General features: G+C 37.5%; 1 protein-coding gene across 5 annotated transcripts in view; it reads right to left on the bottom strand.

Moving 5' to 3' along the window:
- Positions 1 to 1538: 1538 nt before the first annotated feature.
- The window catches only part of PUM2 (pumilio RNA-binding family member 2), a 61019-nt gene continuing 46765 nt past the window's right edge, over positions 1539 to 15792 (bottom strand). For 4 of the 5 annotated variants that reach the window (XM_010179540.1, XM_010179542.1, XM_010179541.1 and 1 more), the window contains 8 exons: positions 11562 to 11829; positions 10864 to 10993; positions 8802 to 8930; positions 8402 to 8539; positions 6853 to 6978; positions 5783 to 5904; positions 4336 to 4528; positions 1539 to 3625 (listed from right to left, as the gene is read on the bottom strand). In XM_010179540.1, coding sequence (XP_010177842.1) covers positions 3494 to 3625; positions 4336 to 4528; positions 5783 to 5904; positions 6853 to 6978; positions 8402 to 8539; positions 8802 to 8930; positions 10864 to 10993; positions 11562 to 11829 — 1238 coding nt within the window. In that variant the 3' untranslated portion in view covers positions 1539 to 3493. Of the gene's footprint in view, positions 3626 to 4335; positions 4529 to 5782; positions 5905 to 6852; positions 6979 to 8401; positions 8540 to 8795; positions 8931 to 10863; positions 10994 to 11561; positions 11830 to 15792 lie in introns of all 5 variants that reach the window. The other variant, XM_010179544.1, reaches the window with a different exon arrangement.

Here is a 15792-nt window from a genome sequence, read left to right as displayed (position 1 = left end):
CCCGACGATCATGTTACTACACAGCAAGTCATGAGCATCTCTTCAAATGCCCGTTTCACACAGCAGAGGGAAGAAGTGACTAAACAGTTATGTATCTCCTTGGCACTCTGAAACATCTGGACATTGCCTCCAGAAACCTCAATCTTCCCCATACTCTGATGAAGAGGGATCAGCAACACCAGCAGTGATAGAGGCAATAGCGTTGTGGTTGTTCTGTCCGTAAGGGGCCACTTTGGTGGGTTATTTTAACAAAAAGCAGCCCCACTCCCCTGCAGCTATAGATGACTTTGCCCCACACCTTGAGCTAAAAGCGGTCCTTTGAAACAATCCTGCGCAGTAACAGAAGTGAGTGTGGATGCAGTGATGCCCCAGCCAGCCAGCAGTCCTAACCCCCTCAAATGCTCAGTAACTCATCCCAGATCCAGTAGTGTACAAATAAACTCGTCAGGCTGTAGCCTTTAACCATACATGGGTAAAGAGATTTTTTGTGAGGCAATGTGAAGGTTGAGCTGCTCAGAACCGGCCTCTGGAAACTCAATGACCTAATACAGGTTTTTCAGTATCTGATTTCCAGCCGCTAACCAGGAATTAGGACCTTTCCAAAGCTGAACTCCACAGAGAGCAGACAAGTCACATAACTGAGAACGTAAGAATAGCTTGTTTCCTACAGGAAAAACACACGACAAGATGTATTTCACACAGTGTTATTCACACATTTTCATTTTGATTTTTACAGTATATACATGTGAACATTACATTGTTCAGTATGAGCCACCTGGAGTCAAACCTAATCAAACTGGTCCATAAACAATCTATATCAAAAAGCAATACTCGAGCAAAAAGTCTAGTGGTTCTACCCAAAGCCTAAAGTAGTTAAAAGGAAAACCAGTGACTTTCATTTTCCCAGACAGAATTTGCGCAAAATGATTTTAGGAGGGCAAGGAGAAGACTATGCTCAAGATACCGAAAGCATTACAGATGATCGTTACGGGACTGTTTAAATCCAACCATGGCATGAGTGCTGCAGGGACAAAGTACTGGACATTATCAGTTTCTGCCTGGACGTCCCCAAAAGCCTGACTCGCTGCCTGACGTGAAGGGTAACACACAGCATGTGTGCACAGGGTAAAAACAGCCACCAAGGAGAACCGATGTGTCCAAGGAAGGGGCTCAGAAGTCATCCTCTGAGTAACTATGGGACACCTCTGGATCCAATGACGGGGCTTGCACCCCTCGAGAGGAATTTTGTGAACTGCCATGCAGAAACCACTTGGCAATCAGAACTGTGCTCACTAAAAATAATTAGGCCTACTGCACCTCACTTAATGCAGGCACTAAATGACAGATTCAGAAACTGCGAGCAGGCCAGAACAAACTTTCCCATTTGCCTATTAATGAGTTAAGGCTGCCATCAAAAAGGCAGCGCCTCAGATGTATGCTTTAATAACATTTATGTAAACCTGCTATCAACAGAAATACGACAGAATTCCTTATACGAGTTTATACCACTACTGTTTCCTTCCTCATGATCAGACCCCTACCGTAACAGCCTTTTATTTGATCAATGCTCAGGACGTGGTTTTCAAACTCTCTTCTTGATCAAAACATCCAAATGAATGTTTTACACAAAATACTTACTTCAACAACATACAAAGCACTTTCTTTATCTTTCAGAAACTGAATATACAAAGTAAGCTTTTTCCAAAATATTTCCATAGGCAAAGGATTAAAAAGGATTTTAATTATACACATATGGTCACAATTCTGCCTTAAAAAGATCATTGGGAAATGTACATAAGGCCGCTTGTAAATGTACATCATCTTTATGTTACTGTTACAATGTCATATGTCCAGAGGAAAAAAGTGACAGTATCATACATATTTGCTTTACGCTGGGAGAAGGCTATTCAAAAATACAGTACTCTTCTGTACAAAAAAATCATGCCACATTTATTAAGATGGAAGAAGCATTGGTTTCTGTAATAACCAAATATTTCAGTCCATTTCTTACTAAGCTTATTATTCCGACTTAAAATTTGAACAGATTTATTTCTCAAAGTGTCCATATTAACAGAATCAACGGCTATGTTATAAACAAAACATAATGTTTCTCACAATAGATAAAAAGAAAGCCGGTTCATATTTCTGAAACCATATAAAGATAGAATTTAAAAAAATCACTCTTGATTTGCTGAAATAAATTTACATTATACAACACTATATGCCAGGGGGAGAAAAGGGAACGGGGTTATGAATATACACTAAAATGCAAATTTTTGTCCCCAAAAGGGGTAAAACAAATTACATTTACAGCATGAAGGTTTACAAATGTACATCTGTACAACCAAGGTAAGCATCACTACTAAATTAGCAAGGCTTGTAATAAACATCGAAACGAGAGATTTTTTTCCAAACTGTAAACTTACACCTATTAACTACACGTATACAATGCATATATTTATAGGAAGCAAAAAGCTATCTGAATATTTAATCAATCATGCTTAAATGTTGAGCTATCAAGTTTACTTTTCAGTGGCCCCTCTTCTCTTCTTCAATACCTATTTTTTGCATCTACAGTGAGAAAGCAAAATAAATGCTCAACACTTCCAAATCCTTACAATTCTATATGCAAAATAAAAAAATACAAATCTCTACTCTTCCTGCCTTGTAAAACTGACTGTAAAGTTCATACAGGGTTCGCTCCTTTTCCAACAGCCTACTTAACTGAATGGAAGTACCACCTTCATTTTAATCCCTCTGCCTTGTACAACAATTAAATATATAAGTATATACAGCACTTTTATTTTTAATACATTGCTAGAGAAAACTTTAGGGCACCGTTTAAAAAAACCCAAACCTGTATCCACAGCACATGATGAAAGCTAATCCTTTCAGGTTTCCATTCTTCCATTATTCCCTACTTTAATTTGATGTGCCCTGTTTATTATTTGGATAGTACATTGTGAACCACCAAAATACAACTTAACTTTTCAACATGTTAAATAATGTTTATGCAGCTGATCAATTTTAATCTGGTATAAAAGACTTCACACAAAAGGGAAAAATAAGGACTAATTCTATATACAGCTCTATAAACCTGTTGTGCTATGATGCTGGGCAGACCTACCAGATTGCAAGCCAGTGTATTAAAAGAATACTGTACTTTTTCCCTTTAAAAACTATTTCAGTGACTTTACAAGGTAAAAATTTACAAAATATGTGACAGCTATTTTGATACAATTACATCATATACAGGCATTCTGTGCTTTGCCAGCCATCCAATCTGATAGGTCTCCGGATCAGGGCTGGAGATATTTTTTTTTTCTTTTTTCTTTTTTAGTAATTCACTCCCCAAAAATATACACAAGAATAAAAATTTTACAAATGGATGAACAAAGTCAATAAATAGATTTAAAAAAATCAGAACATTTATAGTTAAGTTGTATGTTTTGATCATTCACAATTCAGTTTTTCTTCCACTTCTTTTCGTCTTTTACAGCATCCCGTTTGGTGGTCCACCAATTGGCCCCAGGTCAGCACTGTTCTTCAGGTAATACTTTTCCAACTTGGCCAGAATGTGTTTGCCGTAGGTGTATTTACGCAGAGTTGTGATGTGGGGTCGAATCTGTAAGAAGAAAGTAATTATTTTTTTCTCTCCTCTCAAAAACTAAGTAGATGTTACTACACTTTAAAAATACTATGTAAAAAAAATGTCAGAAGCCCGTATTTCAAAATTTTGGATGTTTCTGGAAAGACTTGGTGATTCTGACTCACCAAGCAACTGACATACCTGTCACAGGACAAGGGAGGTACCCCTTGTGTGGGGGTGCCCTGTTGGTACCAGGAGAAGCAGAGCTCCTGCGGGAATAAACTGCGCCCTGCATTAAATAACCAGGGCAATTACAACCATAGCACTTCTGTCCATGTCTGCATGTTCTTAAGTAGAAAATGTGCCTGTATGTTAGGAAGTGTGGGAATCCCTTTTGGGGGAATTGCAGAATGGATTTATACCAGCAACCAGCAAATAAAAAGAGAAACCTGTATTTCTTGTGTTATATTAATAAAGATGACAGACACTGCAAGTACTTTCACAGAAAAGCTGGCACAAAGAGAGGGTATGAAATCCAACTTTTGAAACTCCACTGCAGCTTTAAATTTTTAACTTGGTTCTCAGACCTGAATATGTTCTGCTTTATCAAGCTCCTCGGAATTTAACATTTATACACCAAGTTCTAGGTTACAGAAATAGTGAGTTTTACATCTAAAGGGAAAGGTACTCTAGTAGAAAAATTAGACAATATTTTCCCGAACGAATAAAACTATATACAACTATACCTTGTGCATTATTATCTTCCGCTGAGCAGGTTCAGCCATATCAATCATCTTCTGAACAACATAGTTGGCATACTGGTCCTTCATCATGGTGTATAAGGCACTGTGAGGACCATCATTCTGGCAACAGACCTCATCAATAAGTAAAGCTCTTTCAGCACGAGAAGCGTGAGTCACACATTTCTCTACCACATTGCTGAAAAACAAGACAAATGCACTCTGTGACTCAAGATGTAACATTCTTTTAAATAGCAATTTTCAATTTATCTGAATGGTTTGAGTGTCTTAACATCACTAAAGAGCACACCATAAAGGCATCAAGTCCTGATTTTCAAATCTTTACGACTGAGGAAGCTAAAGGATTATACCCTCCTACTCATAAAAAAGGCACTTTTCTGATACTTCTTATCTTGTAGGAGAGATTTTTCCACTGGACCTACAGTAGATATACTGGACCTCAGGTTGCAGATGTATTCTAGTACATATATTTTGGTTGTGGGCCTTAAGACACAACAGGGAAAAATCAGATACAAAGCTTCCTGCTTTTTGAATAAAGGAAGGATGCATTTCAGAAGCATGCCTAGATCAGAGATATTGCCAAATACTTCTTTTTGTAGAGGAAGTCTCTGACTTTCCAGTTATCTCAGAAGCTGAAAAGGCCATCAATGCTTATAGAACAACAAAGTGATTCTGGTCCTAAGCTTGTGCTTTAGAAATTAAGTCAGTCCCAAGGAGAGGATCGTAACAGTTTTATTTTAGAAAAATAAAACCCAGATGAACTTGCTAGTTTGCATATGAGCAATCTTTAAAACAAATGTCCCCATAATGTCACAGTGCATTTCCACTCAATGTCAATGACAAGGTTAGTCTCACTAAAGCATCAAGGATGAATTCTGAAGGGTGTTTTCCTTAGCACAAGGCACATAATCTGTATTTCAGCAAAAAACACCAAAGGATGAGTTTTAGGTTCTAATTTTAGAGCAGTGTAAGACTCCTACAACAGTCTTTGAGATTTCCTAATTCATCAAATCCTTGTCAGGCTGAACCAGCACTTTTTAAGGCCAGCCTTTTAATACTTGTGCTGCACTGAGAGACAGTGAGGGAGTCCTTGCTTCTCATCATAATCAGCGCATCAGGGAAGCTCTAGAAGCGCTGTTCACCTGGCTCTGGGGATCCTCACGTGCAGACCTGGGACTCATTCCCTGCACTTTACAAGGCGAACAAAAACCATCCCATAAACCCACGGAATCTTCTTTGTTTTGCTACTGAACAGCATTTCCCCTTTCCTTTCCTCACATCTTGCATAAAATAGCACTACTGTTCATCTCTATAAAAACAAGAAGTTTCAGGAGGCAAGTTACACGTATCCTTTTTGTAACACAAGAAGTAAATCAAATACTGCAACTTTTAAAAGTCAGTGAACCTTTAATATATGAAGGCTGTGGAATACCTGGCAAACTTGTGCTGACTCAGAGCTAGAACTTTTCCTCTGATTTCTGAAACTATTTTACTCTTGTCTTCAGGACGACCGTGCTCCAGTACATGTTGAATAACGTAATTTCCGTATTGATCCTGAAAATAAGATGACTTCAATTTTCTTTTGTGTTCATACCAAGTAATCCATACAGCTTTTGTATATTTGTGTAAACGTTCAAATTACTACTTGCACAGATACAAGCAAAAATACAGTTATGTCAACATTACAGAAACAACGTGATGCAAGAAATACTGCATCATTAATTATCTGATGGACCACAAAATTTACATTAATAATCCCTAAAACCAGCATTTTGCTAGAGGACCTTTTAACCTCTTAAAGAAAGTCCTCAAAATTGAGATCATCATTCTCTAATAGCCGTATCTTCCTGAACTTTGGTTCCCCCAATACCGTTATGTTTTAACTAGAGACTTGTATGTACAAGAAACCATTAAGAAATAAACTTGACTCAATATGTAGCAAAAGGCAATTTTTGCCCTTTTATATGTGGAAATTCCTACTGAACACCAAGTCCCTTCCAGTATTTTAAACTGATTTGATTTCAAAGCCATCTGTAGCACTCATTTTGTTCACCTGAGACCAAGACAGGAAATGATGTTGTGTAAGGTCTTTTGCCTTCTTTTAAAAAAGATGCCCTTTTTGTGTAAGAATATGCAACGTGTGTATTTTTGACAATGTCTTTGTGTTCACACATTATTAGAAGTTACCTAAAGGACACCTGAGTGAATCAAGAGAAATTATAAAAAGGCAATCTTTGCAATAATATACTAATTCTGTGCATTTACAATGTATATTGGAAGCTACAGTCACAAGTGATAGAAAAAGGCTTTTTATATCTTCTTTGCCTCCCAACTTCCAAATTCATTTTCATTAAAACTATGGAAGGAAAGAAAAACAAAAAAAATCAATGTATACAAAACTAAAGAGGCACATGCAATTACTCTTTCTTAAACTAACAAATAGGAAAAAAATGACAACAACAAAGCTCTAATAGGCATTAAATAATGAATATATGCACTAACCTGCACCAGCTGTTCCGTGTGTTGATGCAGTTCTTCCAAGATTGGCAAAGTCTGCTCAGCAGTACAGTGTTCCAGGATACGCTGAATTACTCTACAACCATATGGATGAGTTGAAAGTACAAACACCTTAAAACAGGATTGCAAAATGGAGTTAAACCAACCGAATTTTACAGATATAGCAATACTGTCATGTTCAAAATGGAATTCAACTACTCCTATAATTATTGTGGCTGATTTTCAGTAATTTCACATTCCAGCATAAACAACAGGCTCCCAGTTACAGATACCAAGTTTGTAAATAAGTATTCAAAATGTACAGTCAAATCTTGCTTATTCCTTTTGTTTGCTTCTCCAGAAGCCAGGTTTGTTTTGGGGATTAATTCAGAAGACTTATGATCAACCAGTGTCGGTCAGAACTGAGCACAGAACCGTGTCTGAATTGACATGGAGCCCAAGGATGCAGGCAGGTGGAAAAGATACGCATTTGTTACATGACATGACTAAGTGTGGTATTTTTCATTTGCCACTTTGTATTAGCTAATATTTTTTACATATAATTACTTGGAGCTGAGGATGGATGCACAGTAAATAAACAGTCATGTTTTAGTCAAAGGGCTCTATTTACAGTTTAGAAACTGCATTTCATCTACTTCATAGACACTTTTTGATGTAAAAAGACCCGACCCTAGGAACCTTGGTATGCCATTTACTACTATGTACAACAGTAATTCATGCAGTAATGTGGTGTAAAATGTGAGAGAAAGATATTACAGATTTAGTTACGAAATGTATTTGGCCATCCATTAAAGTAAAACTTAGTAACACAGCCAAGTTAGTAAGGTTTTTACAATTCTTCAAGACTATAAAAGTACACATTTGTCTCAGAGTATTAAAATCTTATTTAGCTGCAGCATACTCTCTAGCCTGCAGCACAATATCAATCTTATATGAATAACTTTTTTGTTAAAAATGAAACCCTCAACTTTAAATAAACAAACGCTGCCCCCCTTCACTTAACACTGGCCCATATGTAGGGAACAGAGCAGCGTATTTCTCAAAGTACTTCCTTACTGATAGACATTAACTGGGCAACACTGAAAAACAGGCTTGCAACATAAGCTACATAATAAGAAAACAGAAATTCTAACAGAAAATACATGCTAGAGGGCAGATATTTTATTGTTACATCAAAAACGGCAATGTTAAAAGCTATAAAGGAAATTCAAAATGGCATATCACAAAACTCAAACAGAAAGCCTGGTCTTAAGCCAAATAACTCTTTTGCTATTTATAATATATTCTATATAATACATTATATTTGTATTGTAATATATCCAAACATGTCTTTCTGGAGCCTCACCTCCAACAGACTCATCTGTTTACACTATTCAACTGTCTAACAGTTATTCCATTTTATCATCCCTTTTTATCCAACTTCAAACATGCGGACTGCAACGTGTTAACACTACCTTGTCCATGGCAAATGATGGAAAAAAAATATGCAAATCAAAGCAGCCCTGCAGAAGAGGAAATGAACTCTTGACACTACCTGGCCTTTGAATGCATCGATGATGAACTGGAGCGACTGGGGTTGAACACACTCAATACATTTTTGTACAACGTGGTTTCCATTTTGATCTTTCACACATTTCAGGACATGACCATCCAACTCTTTCACCATTTCATTCTGGAAAAAAAAAGTTATCCTTGTCTTTACAATGATTTTTTTTCTCCCTCCTCAAAGGTTTATTTCATTTCATCCTAGCTGTCCAGTCTTCATATTCACTAGTGGTTTACTTGTGTACCTCAGCATTTCCATTTAAACAACTACTTTAGTCCCCAGGGCATTTCATAATGAAGGGAATGATCAACAATTTAAGCAAGTAAAAAGATGGATGCAATAAAAAGAAATAGAATTTAAGAAAAGTATTGCTCTAACTTACAATTACCTGCTGGTCAGGTGAGATTGACTCAAGTGCTTTCTGAATAACACGACAACCATACATCTGTAGGGCTAATGGCAGAACATGACCTCGTATGCGTGTTGCTAAGGCTAACTTTTGATCCAGGCTTCCAAACTACAAGAAAATAAAGACACCGTCAACAAATTAAGACATACTGCAGCATGCTAAAATTCACGTCAGAGTAAGTACTTTCATGATGTATTACACGTTTACTGCACACCGTGAATGGTTTTTCCCTTTGTGTTTTTGGTGGGTATATTTACCAGATGCTTTTACTTTCTAAATGCAATGTTTTGTAATATTCCACATTCCAGTCACACATCAAATGCATGACCTTGAAAGACAACAGAAGAAACCGAAGTAGTTTGTACTTGTCTGTCTGTAGGAATAAGTGAAGTAACTCACTAATTTAGACAAATTGTACCAGTCAATTACAATTACTATAACATATTAATTTGAATCAGATTTTCTCTGCTATCTCAAATTTGTACTGGGCAGTGTACCTTACAACCTGCATACAGTAAGCAAGCTGTAACACGAAGTGGTGGAGGGGGCAAGATTTCAACCCCTGAAGTAGTTTCTTGGCAACTTCATTCTTGAATGATCATTCTTACCATGGGTGCTTTGGGAAATCTAGAAATACCTGAGCTTTGCAGAGCAAAATCAAAATGGTTTTGTACACTGGCTGCATTAGAGTATCATTCAACCAATGTTTTTCAGCAGTAGCTAATTTCTGTCCATAGTATTCCCTCCACAGTGCTACTACAACCTTCATGAGCAGAGCAGAAGCCAGTCAAGCTCCATAATAATCCCACACCCCTGTTCCCAGATCCCACACAAGCTCCTGAGTTGGCACAGTACAAGAGACCACACGGAAGCGATCACTGGGACAGCTGGGTGGCATCAGCAACATCCAAGCAGCACTGCTGAGAACTGTCAAACCCCATGCCTGTAGTCACCAAAGGCTCTGGAGAAAGCTCAAACAACTTTGCTTTACTACTTAAATAATGAACTAAGTCCTTTAGTACATCTAAGGCCCAGTGCACATTTTTTTTCTTGAGGAATCTTCCACAGAACTAAGATGACAGCACTCAATTGGCAAGGATTATCTAGGTATCCAACTGAGCAAACATTATGGAAAAAAACCAGCAACAGATGAACCTTGAACAAGATCTTACATACCATACCTCAGCCATGCTTTTCAGAGGAAATTTTGATTTGTAAAAAAGAATATAAAGTAAAAAAAAAAAGTGAGCACACCATTTCACAGATTACTCATTAAAAACTACATTCCTGTTTACAGAAAGCATCTCACTTCTTGGACGTTTTCCAGCTTCACCTTCTATCCACCCAGATACTTTGATACGGTCCTTGCTTTAAAGTACACTATGCTAAATACTTTTCCTACATATAACTTTTTCCAGATCACAGGCTTTTTATTTTTTTTTCTTTGAATGTAAGTCAAATCTTGAAACACTTTGAAAAGGGTTTGGTTTTTTTTAATCCTATAGTGTTTAACAGAAACCAAAGCTAGTTTAAATATTAGTTTTAGCAGTATTGGGTGTATCTTATTACATCCTTCCTCAAAGTTCTTCTGCCTCAATACATTTTATGTGAGTTTCCTCATATACAGCACTGGATGAAGTCCACACAGCTATTTATTTGGGTGCAAGAGCATTTTCCAGACCCGCTCTTTAACAAGATACAGTAACCAGTAAGAAGTATCCTGCAAATCTTTATATCCCCCATCATCTGCTGAGAATGTAAGTTACGCTAAAAGGCTCGCAAAGCCTGAGTGTGCAGCCTGCACGTTCACCGATGTTTACACTGGTGGTACACACCGTGGTGAAGAAAAACCGTACCATTACAAAAGAAGGCAGGAGACACAGAACAGAAAATGCGTGCAGCGTTTTACGCTTGGGTTCCGTGGTACGAGTCCAGTAAAATTCTGCTATGATGTTCAGCTAAAAACAGTTAAATTTAAACTTAATCCGATTTTACAGCATTTCATTTGCATTTTTGTTCACACACTTAGTGTTATGCTTACCTCAAAGAACTTCTGTATTACATAGTTTCCAAACACATCGGTCATCAGTTGATATGCTGCCTGCAGGATCTCATTAAATACCATCTGGCGCTCAGCTGGAGTAGCTCGCTCCAGCTTTTGCTGTATAAATCTAAGTGCAAAAAACCAAACATGGTGCTTTACGTAAGTAACAGGAAAACCTCTCAAACGCTGTTTCAATGAGACACCTCAAAAATTCTAAAGCAAGCAGTCAACATTTATAAAACTTAATTAAAATGAAAGTAGTGCCTTTGCATATAAAAGGATACATTTTAGTAAAATGATACTTAAAAAAACTTTCATGTGAAAAGGATTAAAGATGAAAAGAATAACAATAACCAAGTACCTGATGGTGCATTGCTTAAAAATAGGTTTACATTCCAGACGCCAGATACTTTGTTTTCTTAATCAACGCCTTTTTGGTATCTAAATACTAGAGTTTACAAGTCTAGTTATGAGGGTATTTCTACACTGAGAATTTCTATAAGCGAGCAGCTACATTTATACTGCTTTTGTAATGAAATTTCCTAGAGAAGAAGGTCAGTGTAAGAACATGTGCTCCAATTAAAGGCATGCTTTGTATTAAGATGCCTAGCAGCTCATTCAAATGTTTCATGTTAATATAACAGTATCAAAGCAGTAAAATATTATTAAGTTATTAACTTTACTATAATAATTACCTAGAACCATGCTGGTCTTGGGAAAATTCAACAATATGTCCAACAAGGTCTCTTAGTTGAAGATTAGGGAAACGATTGTTTCGGAAATCTTCCAGCAATCGACTACGTCCAGAAGGCATAATATCAGACCTACTGTACCGAAGGCGTGAAGGAGGGAAGAGCTGACTGGTGGAGCTAAAAAGACTGGAGGTACTTGCCGCACTGCGATACTTTGCTTCGGCTCCAGGTGCTGCAGAAATATAGCGACCACTACCATTTGTCAGTCCTCCTACAAGGAAGCAGCTCTGTCAGTAAAAGCCGTAAGGAAAATAAGCAACAGCAAAACAGTAAGTGTACTACAACTACTGATACACCCTGGAGCCAAAGAAAACAACAGCGTTGCCTTGTTATTTATAGTCACCTCATTATGGCTGGAGGAGCTTTATCTTCCTCCTCATTTTTACTTTATGTGAAGGGCACCAGGAAAAGAAATGTCATTAGAAGAATATAATGAAGCAGGTAAAGTGAGGACCCACCCAGACTTACAGAAACTTTAGAACAGGGTGGGCCTGAGCTTAGTGGGCAAATCTCCACAGGTAATACTGACTTACTCTTGTTGGCAGTCTCAAAGTAGCCAATTCTTTCAAAATGGACCATGAAATCTGAACTACCCTTCAGTCCCTGCTGAGGTACCTTTCCGACCTACTGCAAAAGGGCATTTTTCGGGTGGCACACACGGTGCCTCCTGTCACACTGTACCTGTTCTGCAGGGTATCTGATGACTTCAGCATCCTAGGCTTTCAATCTGGTACTTCTTGTAAGCACTAAATGTGTCAAATTTCAAACCAGCTAACTAAGAACACTCTACTTAATTCTAAAACAACCATGAGATACCAAACTGAAGCTCCTTTTAGAAACATTAAGTCCTTTCCTTGCTGCAAAAACTTTCATCACTCTCACTACACTTTATCTTTTCTTACTTTCTAAGAACTGAATTGCCTTCCTATGTTTAGGTCATGCTCAATTTTGTTAGTGATTCCACCTACAGCTATCATCACCTCCCAGTCCTGTGAATTTCTCCTCACATACTGCTCTCTCATCAGTTTGTCACTCTGAGCCTCTCTCCCCTCCACTTTACAACAGGCAGCAGTTAACATAACAAGCATGCAAACAAAGCAACTTTTCCAACTACAGTATAATTTTAAAAGAGATACTGCTACTATACTACAAGCAGAAATAGTCAAAGACAATTCCCACCTGGAAACCTAAACTCTACTACTTAAAAAAACTAACCCAAAACAACCTAAAATTATCAAGCATGAACTGGAAAAAAAAAGCATTTTCAGTGTCCCTGCAAAGTATCTAGAAAGTGACTCAATAACTGAAAGCCCTTTCCAAGTCAACAGATCACTACCTTTCAATTCAAAACAAATTGCAGTACGTGCTGTTTGAATGGTGCTCTATTACAAAATTAATTAAAAATAAAAAGAATAAAAGAAAAAAAAAAACAGCTGACAGTGCCCCAGCCAAGCCTTCTTTTGGTTTCAAGTATTTATAAGGCCAGGCAACAACAGTGTTACAGTGGGCCAGTAATGTATTAATAGTAAAGGTATCTTCTTTGAAAGGTCAAATTGCAATACCAGAATCTGAGATGTTAGTGTTCTGCAAGACATATCAAGCATCACATTTATTGCACTGTATAGCATTATGCCCTAAAAGAGTAATAATTAGTATTTATTTTGCAATTAGTTTTCAAAATTCAGTGGTCAGAATCAGTATAGAATCAGTAAATACTTTATGCCCCACAATACCTTTTAAAAACCTCTAGGTTTTCTTTTAAATTAAAGCCTCTTAATTCTTTACAGCTAGAAAAATCAAGGTTTTTTTAACTCTCATTTTTAGTTTCCACTGACAATCGCTATTTCCAAAAAAGAGATACCAACAGACAGAAAGAAACCCAACGGGGTGAAGCGGTACACAGCGATGCTCTGCAGTCACTTCCCTTCTAGGAACAGCCTTCCAAGGAACAAAACGTTATGCAGCTGAAATCATGGTATCTCCCGTCTAGATTATTTAAATATATGAATGAAACCCTAGCTTCCCGGTAAATGCTGTGTAGTAACTGCGCTTAATGCCACGAGAGGGCAGCAAAGCCCGTTTAAAAGGAAGCCTTAGAGGCCACTTTGCTGTCGTGGCCTCTGTTGCTCCACTGATCACACGTTCAATTCTGTGCCAGAAACTAATCGGGGAGTTTTGATTATATACTCACAAACTGCATGGCTCCAATTAGCATACACAGTCATAGAATTGCACACGTGAACCAGTAAATGCTTCAGCTTTTTTCTTTTTTTCTTTAGCTGAGCATTCATGTAAGTCTAATCAAATGTGACAATTTATCCAGCAATTAAATAAGAAATTAAGGAACTTGGTAGCTGTTAACAAGCATGCTATACATGTGTAACAGAACTGCACATATACAATACATTTCACACTCGGGATTATCAAGTCTTTCTTCAGTCTAATTTGGGAACCATCCCTTTTTAAGACTTGTAAGATGACTGCTGCAGCTGGGAGACTCCTGTCTAGCCTGTGAAACTACCCAAGATGATCACGTTAAGCAGGATCATAATAGAGGAAGGCTGAAAACATATCCAATCTGCCTAGAAGAACCTGTCCTGTCATACTGCAAAAGCACGCAAAGCTTAACCTTGTAAAACCGTGGACATTACCACAAAAAGCAGTAACTTAACAGGTAATTAGCTTTTCTTCTCATGTAATATTTTATTACAGCAGCTGTGTTATAGCTCAGTGACAACTTCGCAGATTTGAAAAGCAGTAAAACCCCCAAAATAAAAGCATACTGTCACAAGCAGTTATTATATGCAGATACACTCTTGTATACGATAGACTATTTTATTCAATATTGTACTTATTACTTAGTCCAAAACCACCAAAGCATTAGTGTGGACATTAAGGACACCTGGTCTCCTTCTTGAAAACTCTTGAGTGTGAACAGCTTAGAAAAGGAAAACTGAAATCTGAATTCTGGTTGCCCCAGTCTGGTCAGCCTACCACACTCCCCTGCTCTTCAGGAACCCTGGACATTTGTTTTACAGATTCTGGCTCCAAACTAGAAAGGTAACAGCCTAAGTCTTATAAATTCTGTGAGGAACATACCCTAGTGAATAAAGCACCTCATCTAAACATTTCTGCTAACACCGACATTTTAAAAGACCATTATCAGGCATCAGGATAGCCACGCAATTACAGACTGTTGGGGAATAAAGTGTGCAGTCCATTCTTCAGATAATCACTTGGCTATCACTTCTGATCTTGTAAAACCAAGATCTCCAATGCAATTAATACTATTAAATTGTCCCACTCTTTAATGGAACCTAAGTCCACAGGGACGAAGAGGCACAGAGGTATGTAGGAGATACAGACCATCTAAAACAGAGCCTTACTAAGCTTTAAGGACACAAAGCACATTAAATTACTAACTCCTCAACAGGTACAGTGTATTTAATGTAAAGGAGAACATGAACAAAATACTAAAAACTACATCTAGGCACATTTATTTTGACAGCATTAGTCTGTTAGTATTTATCACCAAAGTATTTCTTCTATCATTTCTAACCAAGACACAGAACAGATTTACTGCACAGTAACTCCTGCTTAAATCAGTCAGCAGTTTTATTTTCTAGTAAAACACATACGAGTATATGCATACTTTAAACTTGATTTCTACATCTGCAAAAAGTACCTTCATCTCATCCTCAGCTAAAAAGTTAATCTTCATATGGAAAACAGAATCACATGCACATCTATCTATCTATCTATCTATGTACGTTTTATGAATCAATGCAAGTGCTTACTATGCCTGGTCTACCAAAGCCCTACAGAGTAGGTACACAGCAGAGGCCATGCAAAGTTCCCCACACTGCCTTGCCAAGGGGCCCAGAATGACCACTTCTGAAGATAAACCAACACAAATCTAAACCACTCACAAACTTGGCTTGTAACACAAAGAATTACCTCTAAAAGCCCAGATTTTAAAAATCCTACTCTACACCAAACCCTTAAAATGCTGCAATGTACCACCAAACACAGTAAACACTACCAATCTAAAAGGATTTGTTATAATATAGGAAAAATACTTCCTCTGGCAGTTTTTAGTCCTTGGGAGTGAAAGGGTAGTTCAAATTCATGACCTTACTGCTCCAACTAATTACAGTGAAGAAGCAGTTACAGA

Source organism: Mesitornis unicolor, unplaced genomic scaffold (assembly GCF_000695765.1).
Source record: "Mesitornis unicolor isolate BGI_N332 unplaced genomic scaffold, ASM69576v1 scaffold14902, whole genome shotgun sequence".
Classification (NCBI taxonomy): domain Eukaryota; kingdom Metazoa; phylum Chordata; class Aves; order Mesitornithiformes; family Mesitornithidae; genus Mesitornis; species Mesitornis unicolor.
Note: the sequence above shows the minus strand (reverse complement) of the source record. Positions and strands in the feature narration are given on the sequence as shown.